A 16,274-nucleotide genomic window follows, 5' to 3' on the forward strand; every position below is an offset into this window, starting at 1 on the left:
AAATTAATTTTAAAAAATTATAATATTTTAGAACATGTTGTGCCTCGCACGGGTTACAGAGCTAATTACAGAAGTATAGGTAAAGTTTAGTTCAAGAATATTTTTGGAGGTGAACATACACTGTTTTCTTAAGAGTGAATATTTAATTATTTATCAAGCATAAGCTAATAATATCCTAGAAGTGGTACAAGTCTTGAGATAGATAGGGAGCCCTTTCACTTCATTTAGAAATCGAATTGTGATCTGTTTTAATAATTTCTTACGGTTGTGCTACCAGAAGCCTATCTAGTGGCGGATCCGGGTTTCAATTTAAGGGGGGCCAGAAAAAAAAATTGTAATCAAATCAAGAAATATAAGCAAAAGAGCAAATGAACATATATTATAATGTAATATTTACAAGATCATCGGCCTATCTTTCATACTCTGAAATCGTTTCATAATTTCTTCATTTTCAATTGTTTGAAAAATATCTCTCTCAATATATGTTATCAAACAATCATTCAACCAAATATCTCCCATTCTATTCCGAAGCGTAGTTTTAACAAGTTTCATTGCTGAAAGTCCTCTCTCAACTGTTGCAGTTACAACCGGTAGAATTAGTGACAATTTTATCAACATATAAACCCAAGGAAATCCCATATCTTTGTGTTTTTGAACCATTTTTTGAGCAAGATCATGGATGTCCTTCAAATTTTGAAAATCAGCATTACTTCTCATGTCAACTATATAGCTAGAAAGCTGGTCTTCAAGTGATAGAAGACGAATTTGATCAAATTCTGAAGGATAAAATCTTGCAAGTTGAACTAATTTTTACTTATCAAAAGTTAAGAAATAATTCTGCGGATTTAGGCATGATATGCAGGAAAGTAACTCCATGTTATCTCTATCAAGACGCTCGTTAATCTCTTGCAATTGATAATCAATTATAGTATTCATCAAACTAATCTTGAAGTGGTGTTTATTAGAAACTTTTTGCAGTTTACCTCTTGATCTTCCACGAGGCATAGAGATAGCATCCATATCTGGGACATCGATCTCAAACTTTTCACAGAATTTGGAAACATCAACAATTAACTCATTCCATCCATCATCTCTGAATGTTTGTAACATTTTCTTCGATACATTTACCAAACATAAGCATTAGCAAGATCCTGGTCTTTTCTTTGTAGTACTTGTGATAAGTCATTTGTGATTCCTAAAACTTTTCTCATCAAATGCAATAGAAAAATAAACTCAAAGTCATTCATTGCATCAATAAGTCTATAAATCTCTCCTTTATTTTCATGAAAGGAAGGCATGTCTTTTATTTCTTCAAGCACATCAAGGGCCGGTGAAAATAAAGAAATCACACTTAGAATTGTATGATAATGCGAACCCCATCTTGTATCTCCAGGACGTTTAAGAACTGCCTCTTGATTCAAGCCTTTACCAGTCATTCGATTGCCTTGGGATATTTCTTCAGCTAACTTTTCTATTTGTTTCACCACGACTAATTCTTTTCTCTTGCAAGAAGCCCCAACAAAATTCACCAAAGATGCTAGATGGTCAAAAAATGAGCAAATTTTATCATGCTTTTTTGAAACTGCAACAAGTGTGAGCTGTAATTGATGAGCAAAGCAATGCACATAAAAGGCAGATGCATTTTCTGCTTGTATTAAACTTTTTAGCCCACTAATATGTCTGTTCATATTACTAGCCCCGTCAAAACCTTGACCACGAATACGCGATATGCTCAGACCACGTGTGGCAAAGAGTACGTCAATTGCTGATTTTAGGACAATCAAGAGATGGTTAAAAGATATCAAATTGCATGTACATGATGTTAACATATTAACTGGATCAATATATAGTGACAAGTGACTCTTATAGGATGCAAAGTGACTCTAATATGGTGAAAAGTGACTTACACGGTTGATTAGAGGCAAAATGTGGAACAAAATTGACTTGTGTGATAGTGGCACTAAGAGATGGTAAAAGGATATCAAATTGGATGTATATAATTTTAACATGTTAATTTTACAAATATATGGTGGTAAGTGACTCTTATAGGGTGCAAATTGACTCTAATATGGTGAAAAGTGACTTACATAGTTGATTAGAGTCAAAATGTGGCCCAAAGTTGAGTCCTATTATGAAATATCAAAGTGTGCTAAAACGAAGCTAAACTGGATATTCATGATGTTAACATGTTAATTGTATCAATATGGTGGCAAGTGGCTCTTATAGGGTGCAAAGTGACTCTAATATGGTGAAAAGTGACTTATATGGTTGATCACAGACCAACTGCCTATCATCTGAGATCACAGACCAACTGCCATTGTTTTTCTTTACAAATGTTGCTTGTTTATGTATTACACTTGACAAATATTGACTAGTTACTGATAAATTTCTTTTGTTGAGCTGTTGTATTAACTTCTGAGGTAATTTATGTTACTTCATGTTAAAGATATAAACTCTTTACTTGGGAGCTCTTACTTTATTTGAGAACCTAGTAGTAGTAATGGTTGGCTGTCGTATCAAACCATATACCAAAAACAAATTAAGAAGAAACAAAGATCTTAACATATAAATGCGTGTTCATGTTATGCATCAAGAAATTTAATTATATTGATTTGCCTCATTGGCAAAGAAATCTCAGATGCGTTTACAAAAATGCACACATTTCTTATTTAGTAGTGAAAGAGCAAAAAAGAGTTATATATAAACACATAACTTCCATATACTTTGATCTTGCCCTGTTTGGTGTTTTCTACAAAAATCATACAAGGCATCATGACAAGAAAGAAGGTGAAGTTAGCATTCATCAGTAATGATGCTTCTCGAAAAGCGACATTCAAGAAAAGGAAGAAGGGGCTGATGAAGAAGGTTGGAGAGTTGAGTACCTTATGTGGTATTGATGCTTGTGCTATCATTTATAGTCAGTATGAGCCCCGACCTGAAGTGTGGCCTAATACAGAAGGTGTTCAGCGTGTGTTGTCTCAGTTTAAGCGAATGCCCGAGATGGAGCAGAGCAAGAAGATGGTTAATCAGGAGAGTTTTATGCGACAGAGGATTGCGAAAGCTAATGAGCAGTTGAAGAAACAGTGTAAGGATAATAGGGAGAAGGAAATGATTGAGGTTATGTATCAGTGTTTGACGGGGAAAATTGGTTTACAAAATTTGATGATCCCGGATTTGAATGATCTTGGTTGGCTTATTGATCACAAGTTGAAGGAGATTTATAAAAGAATTGATCAGATATCGGCTACTAAGAAAAAGAATACTACTACTGGGAAAGTTGGCTCTGGCTCTGGATCTGGCTGTGGCTCGGGATCAGCTGCTGCAATGTTGAAAGGTAAAGGAGTGGCTAATTGTATTGATGGAACGGAAGAAAAGGCTTTAGAGGGCGAGATGGAAGCAATGCAGCAGCAGCAGCAGAGACCGCCTTGGTTTAGCGACTGGATCAACAGCAATAGTGGGAACAGCAGTACTGATCAGATGCTGAACCAGCAGCAACACTGCCAGAATTTGGGATTTAGTCGCGGTGAGGAGACGATGATGCCTTATGGAGATGCGCAGAATGGTGGCATGTGGTCAAGTGCATTCTTTCCATAGTTTCCAATCAGAGCTACAATCAAGGAGAAGCAGATGAAAAGATTTATGTGATAGTGCTGGTTACTTGTGTTTTTGTTGTTTTTCCGATCAACCTTGAGGATTATGGTCAAAAATACCCATTTTTGGGTTGAATTTGCTCAAAATACCCATTTTCAAAAAATATGATGAAAATACCGTTTTGGTTACGTATTTTGTAATTTGATAAGTGTAATACGCATTTGAGAATTGGGTATGTAAGAAAATTACTAAAGATACGCATTTCGTATTATCATTGGGATACGCATTTGCCAAATGCGTATCACAAAAATATAAAAAAAATAAAAACTGGATACTCATTTGACAAATGAGTATTTAGTACAAAACATGATAATCATATGGCAAATGCGTATCCAAACGAATATTTTCAGCACTACACTTCCAGAATGGATATTTTTCAGCATTTTGCACCAAAAAAATATTATTTTTAACATTCTTTCGAACTTTGAAGGATATTTGTTTTGCTTTTAATAAATTTCTATCTGGTGTGTTCTTATTTTTGCGTTGCTACAATAATTCCATTGCTTGTTATATTCCTTTTTTTTTCTTCGTTATTTTTATACATTAATAACTTCAAGGTATATTAAATCTATTATATATATAATAGAGCAAATGAGGTTGGGTGCGACAATTTATTCAATGTGAAATGACTATTTTAACCCTTGTTCTATTTATTATTTCTTATTTAATATTCATTAATAGCTAATCTTCATTAAAGTATATGAATTTTTTTATAATTAATAGCTACACACACTTACATATATATGTATACATATGTTATTTTCAATGATATAAAATTTAAAATGTGATAAATTTAATTAAGAATTAAAAATCTGAGATAATAATTAACATAAAAATTACATCAATTTTTTAGTGACATGTAATAAATTAATTGTGGTTTAAGAGAAATCATCACCAAATAATTTTAGGGTACACTTGCAAAACATAATATTTTTAAATTGTTTAACATTTAATACGATTTTTTATGGCATACTTTAAACATCAAATACTTACCTATAAATGAGACAATAATATAATCACATATATATCTTCATGTATCTGTAATATTACATAAAATTATTATCAATATAATACAAAAAACGTATTTTACAGTTCAAAATATATTTTGTCACGTGTATAGTATATAGTCACATATACACTACACTATGCACGTGTATTACACAAAATTACCCCAATACAACACAAAAAAATTATTCTACAGTATCAAATATGAAGAGGCAAGTCGACAATAATATAACTGCTATTAGAATTTTTTTTCAAATACAACATAGAGCAAAATAAGGTTGATAATTCTCAATATTTATCATTAATTTAAGTTTTTAAATATGCCAAAAAAAATATTAAAATTAATTAAAAAAATTATAATATTTTAGAACATGTTGTGCCTCGCACGGGTTATAGAGCTAATTATAGAAGTATAGGTAAAGTTTAGTTCAAGAATATTTTTGGAGGTGAACATACACTGTTTTTTTAAGAGTGAATATTTAATTATTTATAAAACATAAGCTAATAATATCCTAGAAGTGGTACAAGTCTTGAGATAGCTAGGGAGCCCTTTCACTTCATTTAGAAATCGAATTATGATCCGTTTTAATAATTTCTCACGGTTGTGCTACCAGAAGCCTATCTAGTGGCGGATCCAGGTTTCAATTTAGGGGGGCCGGAAAAAAAAATTGTAATCAAATCAACAACTATAAGCAAAAGAGCAAATGAACATATATTATAATGTAATATTTACAAGATCATCAGCCTATCTTTCATACTCTGAAATCGTTTCATAATTTCTTCATTTTCAATTGTTTGAAAAATATCTCTCTCAATATATGTTATCAAACAATCATTCAACCAAATATCTCCCATTCTATTCCGAAGCGTAGTTTTAACAAGTTTCATTGCTGAAAATCCTCTCTCAACTGTTGCAGTTGCAACCGGTAGAATTAGTGACAATTTTATCAACATATAAACCCAAGGAAATCCAATATCTTTGTGTTTTTGAAGCATTTTTTGAGCAAGATCATGGATGCCCTTCAAATTTTGAAATTCAGCATTACTTCTCATGTCAACAATATAGCTAGAAAGCTGGTCTTCAAGTGATAGAAGACGAATTTGATCAAATTCTGAAGTATAAAATCTTGCAAGTTGAACTAATTTTTACTTATCAAAAGTTAAAAAAGAATTCTGCGGATTTAGGCATGATATGCAGGAAAGTAACTCCATGTTATCTCTATCAAGACGCTCGTTAATCTCTTGCAATTGATAATCAATTATAGTATTCATCAAACTAATCTTGAAGTGGTGTTTATTAGAAACTTTTTGCAGTTTACGTCTTGATCTTCCACGAGGCATAGAGATAGCATCCATATCTGGGACATCGATCTCAAACTTTTCACAGAATTTGGAAATATCAACAATTAACTCATTCCATCCATCATCTCTGAATGTTTGTAGCATTTTCTTCGATACATTTACCAAACATAAAGCATTAGCAAGATCCTGGACTTTTCTTTGTAGTGCTTGTGATAAGTCATTTGTGATTCCTAAAACTTTTCTCATCAAATGCAATAGAAAAATAAACTCAAAGTCATTCATTGCATCAATAAGTCTATAAATCTCTCCTTTATTTTCATGAAAGGAAGGCATAACTTTTATTTCTTCAAGCAGATCAAGTGCCGGTGAAAAATAAAGAAGTCACACTTAGAATTGTATTATAATGCGAACACCATCTTGTATCTCCTGGACGTTTAAGAACTGCCTCTTGATTCAAGCCTTTACCAGTCATTCGATTGCCTTGGGATATTTCTTCAGCTAACTTTTCTATTTGTTTCACCCAGACTAATTCTTTTCTTTTGCAAGAAGCCCCAACAAAATTCACCAAAGATGCTAGATGGTAAAAAAATGAGCAAATTTTATCATGCTTTTTTGAAACTGCAACAAGTGTGAGCTGCAATTGATGAGCAAAGCAATGCACATAAAAGGCAGATGCATTTTCTGCTAGTATTAAACTTTTTAGCCCACTAATATGTCTGCTCATATTACTAGCCCCGTCAAAACCTTGACCACGAATACTCGATATGCTCAGACCATGTGTGGCAAAGAGTACGTCAATTGCTGATTTTAGGACAATCAAGAGATGCTTAAAGGATGTCAAATTGCATGTACATGATGTTAACATATTAATTGTATCAATATATATAGTGACAAGTGACTCTTATAGGGTGCAAAGTGACTCTAATATGGTGAAAAGTGACTTACACGGTTGATTAGAGCCAAAATGTGGAACAAAATTGACTTGTATGAAAGTGGCACTAAGAGATGGTAAAAGGATGTCAAATTGGATGTGTATAATGTTAACATGTTAATTTTACAGATATATGGTGGTAAGTGACTCTAATAGGGTGCAAAGTGACTCTAATATGGTGAAAAGTGACTTACATAGTTGATTAGAGTCAAAATGTGGCCCAAAGTTGAGTCCTATTATGAAATATCAAAGTGTGCTAAAACGAAGCTAAACTGGATTTTCATGATGTTAACATGCTAATTGTATCAATATGGTGGCAAGTGGCTCTTATAGGGTGTAAATTGACTCTAATATGGTGAAAAGTGACTTATACGGTTGATCACAGACCAACTGCCTATCATCTGAGATCACAGACCAACTGCCATTGTTTTTCTTTACAAATGTTGCTTGTTTATGTATTACACTTGACAAATATTGACTAGTTACTGATAAATTTCTTTTCTTGAGCTATTGTATTAACTTCTGAGGCAATTTATGTTACTTCATGTTAAAGATATAAACTCTTTACTTGGGAGCTCTTACTTTATTTGAGAACCTAGTAGTAGTAATGGTTGGCTGTCGTATCAGTAGAGCCGGCTAAACGGTCGGGCCGCCCGTGCCGGGGCGAATTTCCAGCGATCCGGTTCAACAGCCAGTTAACTCGTGAACAGCTCGCGAATTAGGCGATTTTAATGGTCCGACGAGTCTAGCGGTTCGGGGCGAACGACGAATAACACAAATAAAATGAATAATCGTGAATAACCGCGGGCTGCTTTGATTCGACACCACCCACCTTTTGTTGTCTTTTTTTGGCTTTTTTTTATATTTTGTTTTTTACTTTGTACAAACAGACTTTGCATTTCTGTTACAATTTTACATTTTTTGGATTTCTGCTTTTAAATTACATTTTTTATATTGAAAAAGATTTTCGATTTATAACACATTTCAACATTTTTAACAATTAACTCATATTTTTATTTGATAAACTAATTAAGACAAACAAATTTTATTTTTACTCGTATTTTGAAAAAGTTAGTTTTTAAAAAACAAATTTGTTATTTTTGAAAAACAAAGTTAATTTTTGCAAATGAGTTACTCTGTTACAGAAGGAAAAGAGGACGATACGATATCAGTATCAGTATAAGTCAACTGATTACTGATACGGTATCAATATCAGTCAACTGACATTTTTCATTTAGCCCAAAACACCTTGATATCGCGTATCTCCCTCGCTTTTTTTACGGATGGGCAAGAGTCGAACAAGTCACTGAAATTGTATCTATTCTAAACATCGTTCCGAACCGGCTTAAGATATCTTGTAATTAATAAAATAATCTTAAAAGTATATGTAATTCTGATTTATAAGTAACTTATAAATTGTAGTCAACTATGTATTGTTCGTGTAATATCCAACTTAGCTCGTTGCGGCTTTGATTTAAATTTTGAAGAAGGGAACACCATACTTTCAAATTGATCCAAATATAATTTACTATTCAATGTAGCCGTTAATTATTTGTACTTAACAATCACGCAAGTAATTATAATTTTACGATTTTACCGATTTGGAAAATCATATTGAGATTATATGTTTCCAATTAAAATGATTCTATATTTATTACCTAACTATGGAAATTTTTATTTAGCTAGATATTACAACTAATTATACTTATCTCAAATGACATGAAAACGTGTAAAACCATATACCAAAAACAAATTAAGAAGAAACAAAGATCTTAACATATAAATGCGTGTTCATGTTATGCATCAAGAAATTTAATTATATTGATTTGCCTCATTGGCAAAGAAATCTCAGATGCGTTTACAAAAATGCACACATTTCTTATTTAGTAGTGAAAGAGCAAAAAAGAGTTATATATAAACACATAACTTCCATATACTTTGATCTTGCCCTGTTTGGTGTTTTCTACAAAAATCATACAAGGCATCATGACAAGAAAGAAGGTGAAGTTAGCATTCATCAGTAATGATGCTTCTCGAAAAGCGACATTCAAGAAAAGGAAGAAGGGGCTGATGAAGAAGGTTGGAGAGTTGAGTACCTTATGTGGTATTGATGCTTGTGCTATCATTTATAGTCACTATGAGCCCCAACCTGAAGTGTGGCCTAATACAGAAGGTGTTCAGCGTGTGTTGTCTCAGTTTAAGCGAATGCCGGAGATGGAGCAGAGCAAGAAGATGGTTAATCAGGAGAGTTTTATGCGACAGAGGATTGCGAAAGCTAATGAGCAGTTGAAGAAACAGTGTAAGGATAATAGGGAGAAGGAAATGATTGAGGTTATGTATCAGTGTTTGACGGGGAAAATTGGTTTACAAAATTTGATGATCCCGGATTTGAATGATCTTGGTTGGCTTATTGATCACAAGTTGAAGGAGATTTATAAAAGAATTGATCAGATATCGGCTACTAAGAAAAAGAATACTACTCCTGGGAAAGTTGGCTCTGGCTCTGGATCTGGCTGTGGCTCGGGATCAGCTGCTGCAATGTTGAAAGGTAAAGGAGTGGCTAATTGTGTTGATGGAACGGAAGAAAAGGCTATAGAGGGCGAGATGGAAGCAATGCAGCAGCAGCAGCAGAGACCGCCTTGGTTTAGCGACTGGATCAACAGCAATAGTGGGAACAGCAGTACTGATCAGATGCTGAACCAGCAGCAACACTGCCAGAATTTGGGATTTAGTCACGGTGAGGAGATGATGATGCCCTGTGGAGATGCGCAGAATGGTGGCATGTGGTCAAGTGCATTCTTTCCATAGTTTCCAATCAAGGAGAAGCAGATGAAAGGATTTGTGTGACAGTGCTGGTTACTTGTGTTTTTGTTGTTTTTTGGATCAACCTTGAGGATAATGGTTAAAAATACCCATTTTTGGGTTGAATTTGCTCAAAATATCCATTTTCAAAAAATATGCTCAAATGCTAATTACACGCATTTGAGAATACTAAAGATACGCATTTCGTATTATCATTGGTATACGCATAAAAAATATGCTCAAATGCGTATTACACGCATTTGAGAATACTAAAGATACGCATTTCGTATTATCATTGGGATACGCATTTGTCAAATGCGTATCACAAAAATATAAAAAAAATAAAAACTGGATACTCATTTGACAAATGAGTATTTAGTACAAAACATGATAATCATATGGCAAATGCGTATCCAAACGAATATTTTCAGCACTACACTCCCAGAATGGATATTTTCAGCATTTTGCACCAAAAAAATATTATTTTTAACATTCTTTCGAACTTTGAAGGATATTTGTTTTGCTTTTAATAAATTTCTATCTGGTGTGTTCTTATTTTTGCGTTGCTACAATAATTCCATTGCTTGTTATATTCTTTTTTTTTTCTTCGTTATTTTTATACATTAATAACTTCAAGGTATATTAAATCTATTATATATATAATAGAGCAAATGAGGTTGGGTGCGACAATTTATTCAATGTGAAATGACTATTTTAACCCTTGTTCTATTTATTATTTCTTATTTAATATTCATTAATAGCTAATCTTCATTAAAGTATATGAATTTTTTTGTAATTAATAGCTACACACACTTACATATATATGTATACATATGTTATTTTCAATGATATAAAATTTAAAATGTGATAAATTTAATTAAGAATTAAAAATCTGAGATAATAATTAACATAAAAATTACATCAATTTTTTAGTGACATGTAATAAATTAATTGTGGTTTAAGAGAAATCATCACCAAATAATTTTAGGGTACACTTGCAAAACATAATATTTTTAAATTGTTTAACATTTAATACGATTTTTTATGGCATACTTTAAACATCAAATACTTACCTATAAATGAGACAATAATATAATCACATATATATCTTCATGTATCTGTAATATTACATAAAATTATTATCAATATAATACAAAAAACGTATTTTACAGTTCAAAATATATTTTGTCACGTGTATAGTATATAGTCACATATACACTACACTATGCACGTGTATTACACAAAATTACCCCAATACAACACAAAAAAATTATTCTACAGTATCAAATATGAAGAGGCAAGTCGACAATAATATAACTGCTATTAGAAATTTTTTTCAAATACAACATAGAGTAAAATAAGGTTGATAATTCTCAATATTTATCATTAATTTAAGTTTTTAAATATGCCAAAAAAAATATTAAAATTAATTAAAAAAATTATAATATTTTAGAACATGTTGTGCCTCGCACGGGTTATAGAGCTAATTATAGAAGTATAGGTAAAGTTTAGTTCAAGAATATTTTTGGAGGTGAACATACACTGTTTTTTTAAGAGTGAATATTTAATTATTTATAAAACATAAGCTAATAATATCCTAGAAGTGGTACAAGTCTTGAGATAGCTAGGGAGCCCTTTCACTTCATTTAGAAATCGAATTATGATCCGTTTTAATAATTTCTCACGGTTGTGCTACCAGAAGCCTATCTAGTGGCGGATCCAGGTTTCAATTTAGGGGGGCCGGAAAAAAAAATTGTAATCAAATCAACAACTATAAGCAAAAGAGCAAATGAACATATATTATAATGTAATATTTACAAGATCATCAACCTATCTTTCATACTCTGAAATCGTTTCATAATTTCTTCATTTTCAATTGTTTGAAAAATATCTCTCTCAATATATGTTATCAAACAATCATTCAACCAAATATCTCCCATTCTATTCCGAAGCGTAGTTTTAACAAGTTTCATTGCTGAAAATCCTCTCTCAACTGTTGCAGTTGCAACCGGTAGAATTAGTGACAATTTTATCAACATATAAACCCAAGGAAATCCAATATCTTTGTGTTTTTGAAGCATTTTTTGAGCAAGATCATGGATGCCCTTCAAATTTTGAAAATCAGCATTACTTCTCATGTCAACAATATAGCTAGAAAGCTGGTCTTCAAGTGATAGAAGACGAATTTGATCAAATTCTGAAGTATAAAATCTTGCAAGTTGAACTAATTTTTACTTATCAAAAGTTAAAAAAGAATTCTGCGGATTTAGGCATGATATGCAGGAAAGTAACTCCATGTTATCTCTATCAAGACGCTCGTTAATCTCTTGCAATTGATAATCAATTATAGTATTCATCAAACTAATCTTGAAGTGGTGTTTATTAGAAACTTTTTGCAGTTTACGTCTTGATCTTCCACGAGGCATAGAGATAGCATCCATATCTGGGACATCGATCTCAAACTTTTCACAGAATTTGGAAATTTCAACAATTAACTCATTCCATCCATCATCTCTGAATGTTTGTAACATTTTCTTCGATACATTTACCAAACATAAAGCATTAGCAAGATCCTGGCCTTTTCTTTGTAGTGCTTGTGATAAGTCATTTGTGATTCCTAAAACTTTTCTCATCAAATGCAATAGAAAAATAAACTCAAAGTCATTCATTGCATCAATAAGTCTATAAATCTCTCCTTTATTTTCATGAAAGGAAGGCATAACTTTTATTTCTTCAAGCAGATCAAGTGCCGGTGAAAAATAAAGAAGTCACACTTAGAATTGTATTATAATGCGAACACCATCTTGTATCTCCTGGACGTTTAAGAACTGCCTCTTGATTCAAGCCTTTACCAGTCATTCGATTGCCTTGGGATATTTCTTCAGCTAACTTTTCTATTTGTTTCACCCAGACTAATTCTTTTCTTTTGCAAGAAGCCCCAACAAAATTCACCAAAGATGCTAGATGGTAAAAAAATGAGCAAATTTTATCATGCTTTTTTGAAACTGCAACAAGTGTGAGCTGCAATTGATGAGCAAAGCAATGCACATAAAAGGCAGATGCATTTTCTGCTAGTATTAAACTTTTTAGCCCACTAATATGTCTGCTCATATTACTAGCCCCGTCAAAACCTTGACCACGAATACGCGATATGCTCAGACCATGTGTGGCAAAGAGTACGTCAATTGCTGATTTTAGGACAATCAAGAGATGATTAAAGGATGTCAAATTGCATGTACATGATGTTAACATATTAATTGTATCAATATATATAGTGACAAGTGACTCTTATAGGGTGCAAAGTGACTCTAATATGGTGAAAAGTGACTTACACGGTTGATTAGAGCCAAAATGTGGAACAAAATTGACTTGTATGAAAGTGGCACTAAGAGATGGTAAAAGGATGTCAAATTGGATGTGTATAATGTTAACATGTTAATTTTACAAATATATGGTGGTAAGTGACTCTAATAGGGTGCAAAGTGACTCTAAATGGTGAAAAGTGACTTACATAGTTGATTAGAGTCAAAATGTGGCCCAAAGTTGAGTCCTATTATGAAATATCAAAGTGTGCTAAAACGAAGCTAAACTGGATTTTCATGATGTTAACATGCTAATTGTATCAATATGGTGGCAAGTGGCTCTTATAGGGTGCAAATTGACTCTAATATGGTGAAAAGTGACTTATATGGTTGATCACAGACCAACTGCCTATCATCTGAGATCACAGACCAACTGCCATTGTTTTTCTTTACAAATGTTGCTTGTTTATGTATTACACTTAAAATATTGACTAGTTACTGATAAATTTCTTTTGTTGAGCTATTGTATTAACTTCTGAGGCAATAACTGTTACTTCATGTTAAAGATATAAACTCTTTACTTTGGAGCTCTTACTTTATTTGAGAACCTAGTAGAAGTAATGGTTGGCTGTCGTATCAGTAGAGCCGGCCAAACGGTCGGGCCGCCCGTGCCGGGGTGAATTTCCAGCGGTCCGGTTTAACAGCCAGTTAACTCGTGAACAGCTCGCGAATAAGGCGATTTTAATGGTCCGACGAGTCTAGCGGTTCGGGGCGAACGACGAATAACACGAATAAAACGAATAATCGTGAATAACCGCGGGCTGCTTTGATTCGACACCACCCACCTTTTGTTGTTTTTTTTGTTTTTTTTTATATTTTGTTTTTTACTTTGTACAAACAGACTTTGCATTTTTATTTTTATTTTATATTTTTTGGATTTCTGTTTTTATTTTACATTTTTTATATTGAAAGAGATTTTCGATTTATAACACATTTCAACATTTTTAACAATTTACTCATATTTTTATTTGATAAACTAATCAAGACAAACAAATTTTATTTTTACTCGTATTTTGAAAAAGTTAGTTTTTTAAAAAACAAATTTGTTATTTTTGAAAAATAAAGTTGATTTTTGCAAATGAGTTACTCTGTTACGGAAGGAAAAGAGGACGATACGATATCAGTATCAGTATAAGTCAACTGATACAGTATCAGTATCAGTCAACTGACATTTTTAATTTAGCCCAAAACGCCTTGATATCACGTATCTCCCTCGCTTTTTTTACGGATGGGCAAGAGTCGAACAAGTCACTGAAATTGTATCTCTTCTAAACATCGTTCCGAACCGGCTTAAGATATCTTGTAATTAATAAAATAATTTTAAAAATATATGTAATTCTGATTTATATGTAACTTATAAATTGTAGTCAACTATGTATTGTTCGTGTAATATCCAACTCAGCTCGTTTCGGTTTTGATTTAAATTTTGAAGAAGGGAACACCATACTTTCAAATTGATCCAAATATAATTTACTATTTAATGTAGCTGTTAATTATTTGTACTTAACAATCACGCAAGTAATTACAATTTTACGATTTTACCGATTTGGAAAATCATATTGAGATTATATGTTTCCAATTAAAATGATTCTATATTTATTACCTAACTATGGAAACTTTTATTTAGCTAGATATTACAACTAATTATACTTATCTCAAATGACATGAAAACGTGTAAAACCATATACAAAAAACAAATTAAGAAGAAACAAAGATCTTCACATATAAATGCGTGTTCATGTTATGCATCAAGAAATTTAATTATATTGATTTGCCTCATTGGCAAAGAAATCTCAGATGCGTTTACAAAAATGCACACATTTCTTATTTAGTAGTGAAAGAGCAAAAAAGAGTTATATATAAACACATAACTTCCATATACTTTGATCTTGCCCTGTTTGGTGTTTTCTACAAAAATCATACAAGGCATCATGACAAGAAAGAAGGTGAAGTTAGCATTCATCAGTAATGATGCTTCTCGAAAAGCGACATTCAAGAAAAGGAAGAAGGGGCTGATGAAGAAGGTTGGAGAGTTGAGTACCTTATGTGGTATTGATGCTTGTGCTATCATTTATAGTCAGTATGAGCCCCGACCTGAAGTGTGGCCTAATACAGAAGGTGTTCAGCGTGTGTTGGCTCAGTTTAAGCGAATGCCGGAGATGGAGCAGAGCAAGAAGATGGTTAATCAGGAGAGTTTTATGCGACAGAGGATTGCGAAAGCTAATGAGCAGTTGAAGAAACAGTGTAAGGATAATAGGGAGAAGGAAATGATTGAGGTTATGTATCAGTGTTTGACGGGGAAAATTGGTTTACAAAATTTGATGATCCCGGATTTGAATGATTGAGGTTATGTGGTCAAGTGTATTTTTTCCATAGTTTCCAATCAGAACTACAATCAAGGAGAAGCAGATGAAAGGATTTATGTGATAGTGCTGGTTACTTTTGTTTTTGTTGTTTTTCCGATCAACCTTGAGGATGATGGTTAAAATTACCATTTGTTGGGGTTGAATTTGCTTAAAATACCCATTTTCAAAAAATATGCTGAAAATACCGTTTTGGTTACGTATTTTGTAATTTGGTAAGTGTAATACGCATTTGAGAATGGAGTATGTAAGAAAATTACTAAAGATACGCATTTCGTATTATCATTCGGATACGCATTTGCCAAATGCGTATCATAAAAATATAAAAAAAATAAAACTGGATACTCATTTGACAAATGGGTATTTAATACAAAACATGATAATCATATGGTAAATGCATATCCAAACGAATATTTTCAGCACTACACTCCCAGAATGGATATTTTCAGCATTTTGCACCAAAAAAATATTATTTTTAACATTCTTTCGAACTTTGAAGGATATTTGTTTTGCTTTAAATAAATTTCTATCTGGTGTGTTCTTATTTTTGCGTTGCTACAATAATTTCATTGCTTGTTATATTCCTTTTTTTTTTCTTCGTTATTTTTATACATTAATAACTTCAAGGTATATTAAATCTATTATATATATAATAGAGCAAATGGGGTTGGATGAGACAATTTATTCAATGTGAAATGACTATTTTAACCCTTGTCCTATTTATTATTTCGTATTTAATATTTATTAATAGTTAATCTTCATTAAAGTATATGAATTATTTTGTAATTAATAGCTACACACACTTACATATAATTACATCAATTTTTTAGTAACATGTATTAAATTAATTGTGGTTTA

The 16,274-nt window shown here is 32.3% G+C and overlaps 6 protein-coding genes across 6 annotated transcripts; 3 read left to right on the top strand and 3 right to left on the bottom strand.

The window, feature by feature from the left end:
• Positions 1–393: 393 nt before the first annotated feature.
• Positions 394–1,110, bottom strand: LOC141705075 (uncharacterized). The gene is made up of 2 exons (XM_074508147.1): positions 984–1,110; positions 394–776 (listed from the first exon to the last, which is right to left on the bottom strand). Exons 1-2 carry the CDS (start codon positions 1,108–1,110, stop codon positions 394–396), a joined length of 510 nt encoding a protein of 169 aa, XP_074364248.1.
• Positions 1,111–1,124: 14 nt separating this feature from the next.
• LOC141705076 (uncharacterized) lies at positions 1,125–1,829 on the bottom strand. Its single transcript, XM_074508148.1, has one exon. It carries the CDS (start codon positions 1,827–1,829, stop codon positions 1,125–1,127), a length of 705 nt encoding a protein of 234 aa, XP_074364249.1.
• Positions 1,830–2,772: 943 nt separating this feature from the next.
• LOC141705077 (agamous-like MADS-box protein AGL80) lies at positions 2,773–3,594 on the top strand. Its single transcript, XM_074508149.1, has one exon. The coding sequence runs from the start codon at positions 2,773–2,775 to the stop codon at positions 3,592–3,594; it is 822 nt and encodes a 273-aa protein (XP_074364250.1).
• A 1,791-nt stretch (positions 3,595–5,385) lies between these two features.
• LOC141705079 (uncharacterized) lies at positions 5,386–6,240 on the bottom strand. Its single transcript, XM_074508150.1, has 2 exons — positions 5,976–6,240; positions 5,386–5,768 (listed from the first exon to the last, which is right to left on the bottom strand). Exons 1-2 carry the CDS (start codon positions 6,238–6,240, stop codon positions 5,386–5,388), a joined length of 648 nt encoding a protein of 215 aa, XP_074364251.1.
• Positions 6,241–8,875: 2,635 nt separating this feature from the next.
• Positions 8,876–9,697, top strand: LOC141705080 (agamous-like MADS-box protein AGL80). Its single transcript, XM_074508151.1, has one exon. The coding sequence runs from the start codon at positions 8,876–8,878 to the stop codon at positions 9,695–9,697; it is 822 nt and encodes a 273-aa protein (XP_074364252.1).
• A 5,287-nt stretch (positions 9,698–14,984) lies between these two features.
• LOC141705081 (agamous-like MADS-box protein AGL80) lies at positions 14,985–15,398 on the top strand. The gene has a single exon (XM_074508152.1). The coding sequence runs from the start codon at positions 14,985–14,987 to the stop codon at positions 15,396–15,398; it is 414 nt and encodes a 137-aa protein (XP_074364253.1).
• Positions 15,399–16,274: the final 876 nt, after the last annotated feature.

This window comes from Apium graveolens, unplaced genomic scaffold (assembly GCF_009905375.1).
Source record: "Apium graveolens cultivar Ventura unplaced genomic scaffold, ASM990537v1 ctg8522, whole genome shotgun sequence".
Taxonomy (NCBI): domain Eukaryota; kingdom Viridiplantae; phylum Streptophyta; class Magnoliopsida; order Apiales; family Apiaceae; genus Apium; species Apium graveolens.

Excerpts from the sequence above, each read along its gene's own strand:
- LOC141705080 (XM_074508151.1), top strand. The coding sequence starts at position 8,876 with ATGACAAGAAAGAAGGTGAAGTTAGCATTCATCAGTAATGATGCTTCT.
- LOC141705079 (XM_074508150.1), bottom strand. The coding sequence starts at position 6,240 with ATGAATGACTTTGAGTTTATTTTTCTATTGCATTTGATGAGAAAAGTT. Across the intron at positions 5,769-5,975 it reads GCCTCGTGGAAGATCAAGAC|AATTTGATCAAATTCGTCTT; the intron begins GTAAACTGCAAA and ends TTTATACTTCAG.
- LOC141705075 (XM_074508147.1), bottom strand. The coding sequence starts at position 1,110 with ATGTTACAAACATTCAGAGATGATGGATGGAATGAGTTAATTGTTGAT. Across the intron at positions 777-983 it reads GCCTCGTGGAAGATCAAGAG|AATTTGATCAAATTCGTCTT; the intron begins GTAAACTGCAAA and ends TTTATCCTTCAG.
- LOC141705081 (XM_074508152.1), top strand. The coding sequence starts at position 14,985 with ATGACAAGAAAGAAGGTGAAGTTAGCATTCATCAGTAATGATGCTTCT.
- LOC141705077 (XM_074508149.1), top strand. The coding sequence starts at position 2,773 with ATGACAAGAAAGAAGGTGAAGTTAGCATTCATCAGTAATGATGCTTCT.
- LOC141705076 (XM_074508148.1), bottom strand. The coding sequence starts at position 1,829 with ATGTTAACATCATGTACATGCAATTTGATATCTTTTAACCATCTCTTG.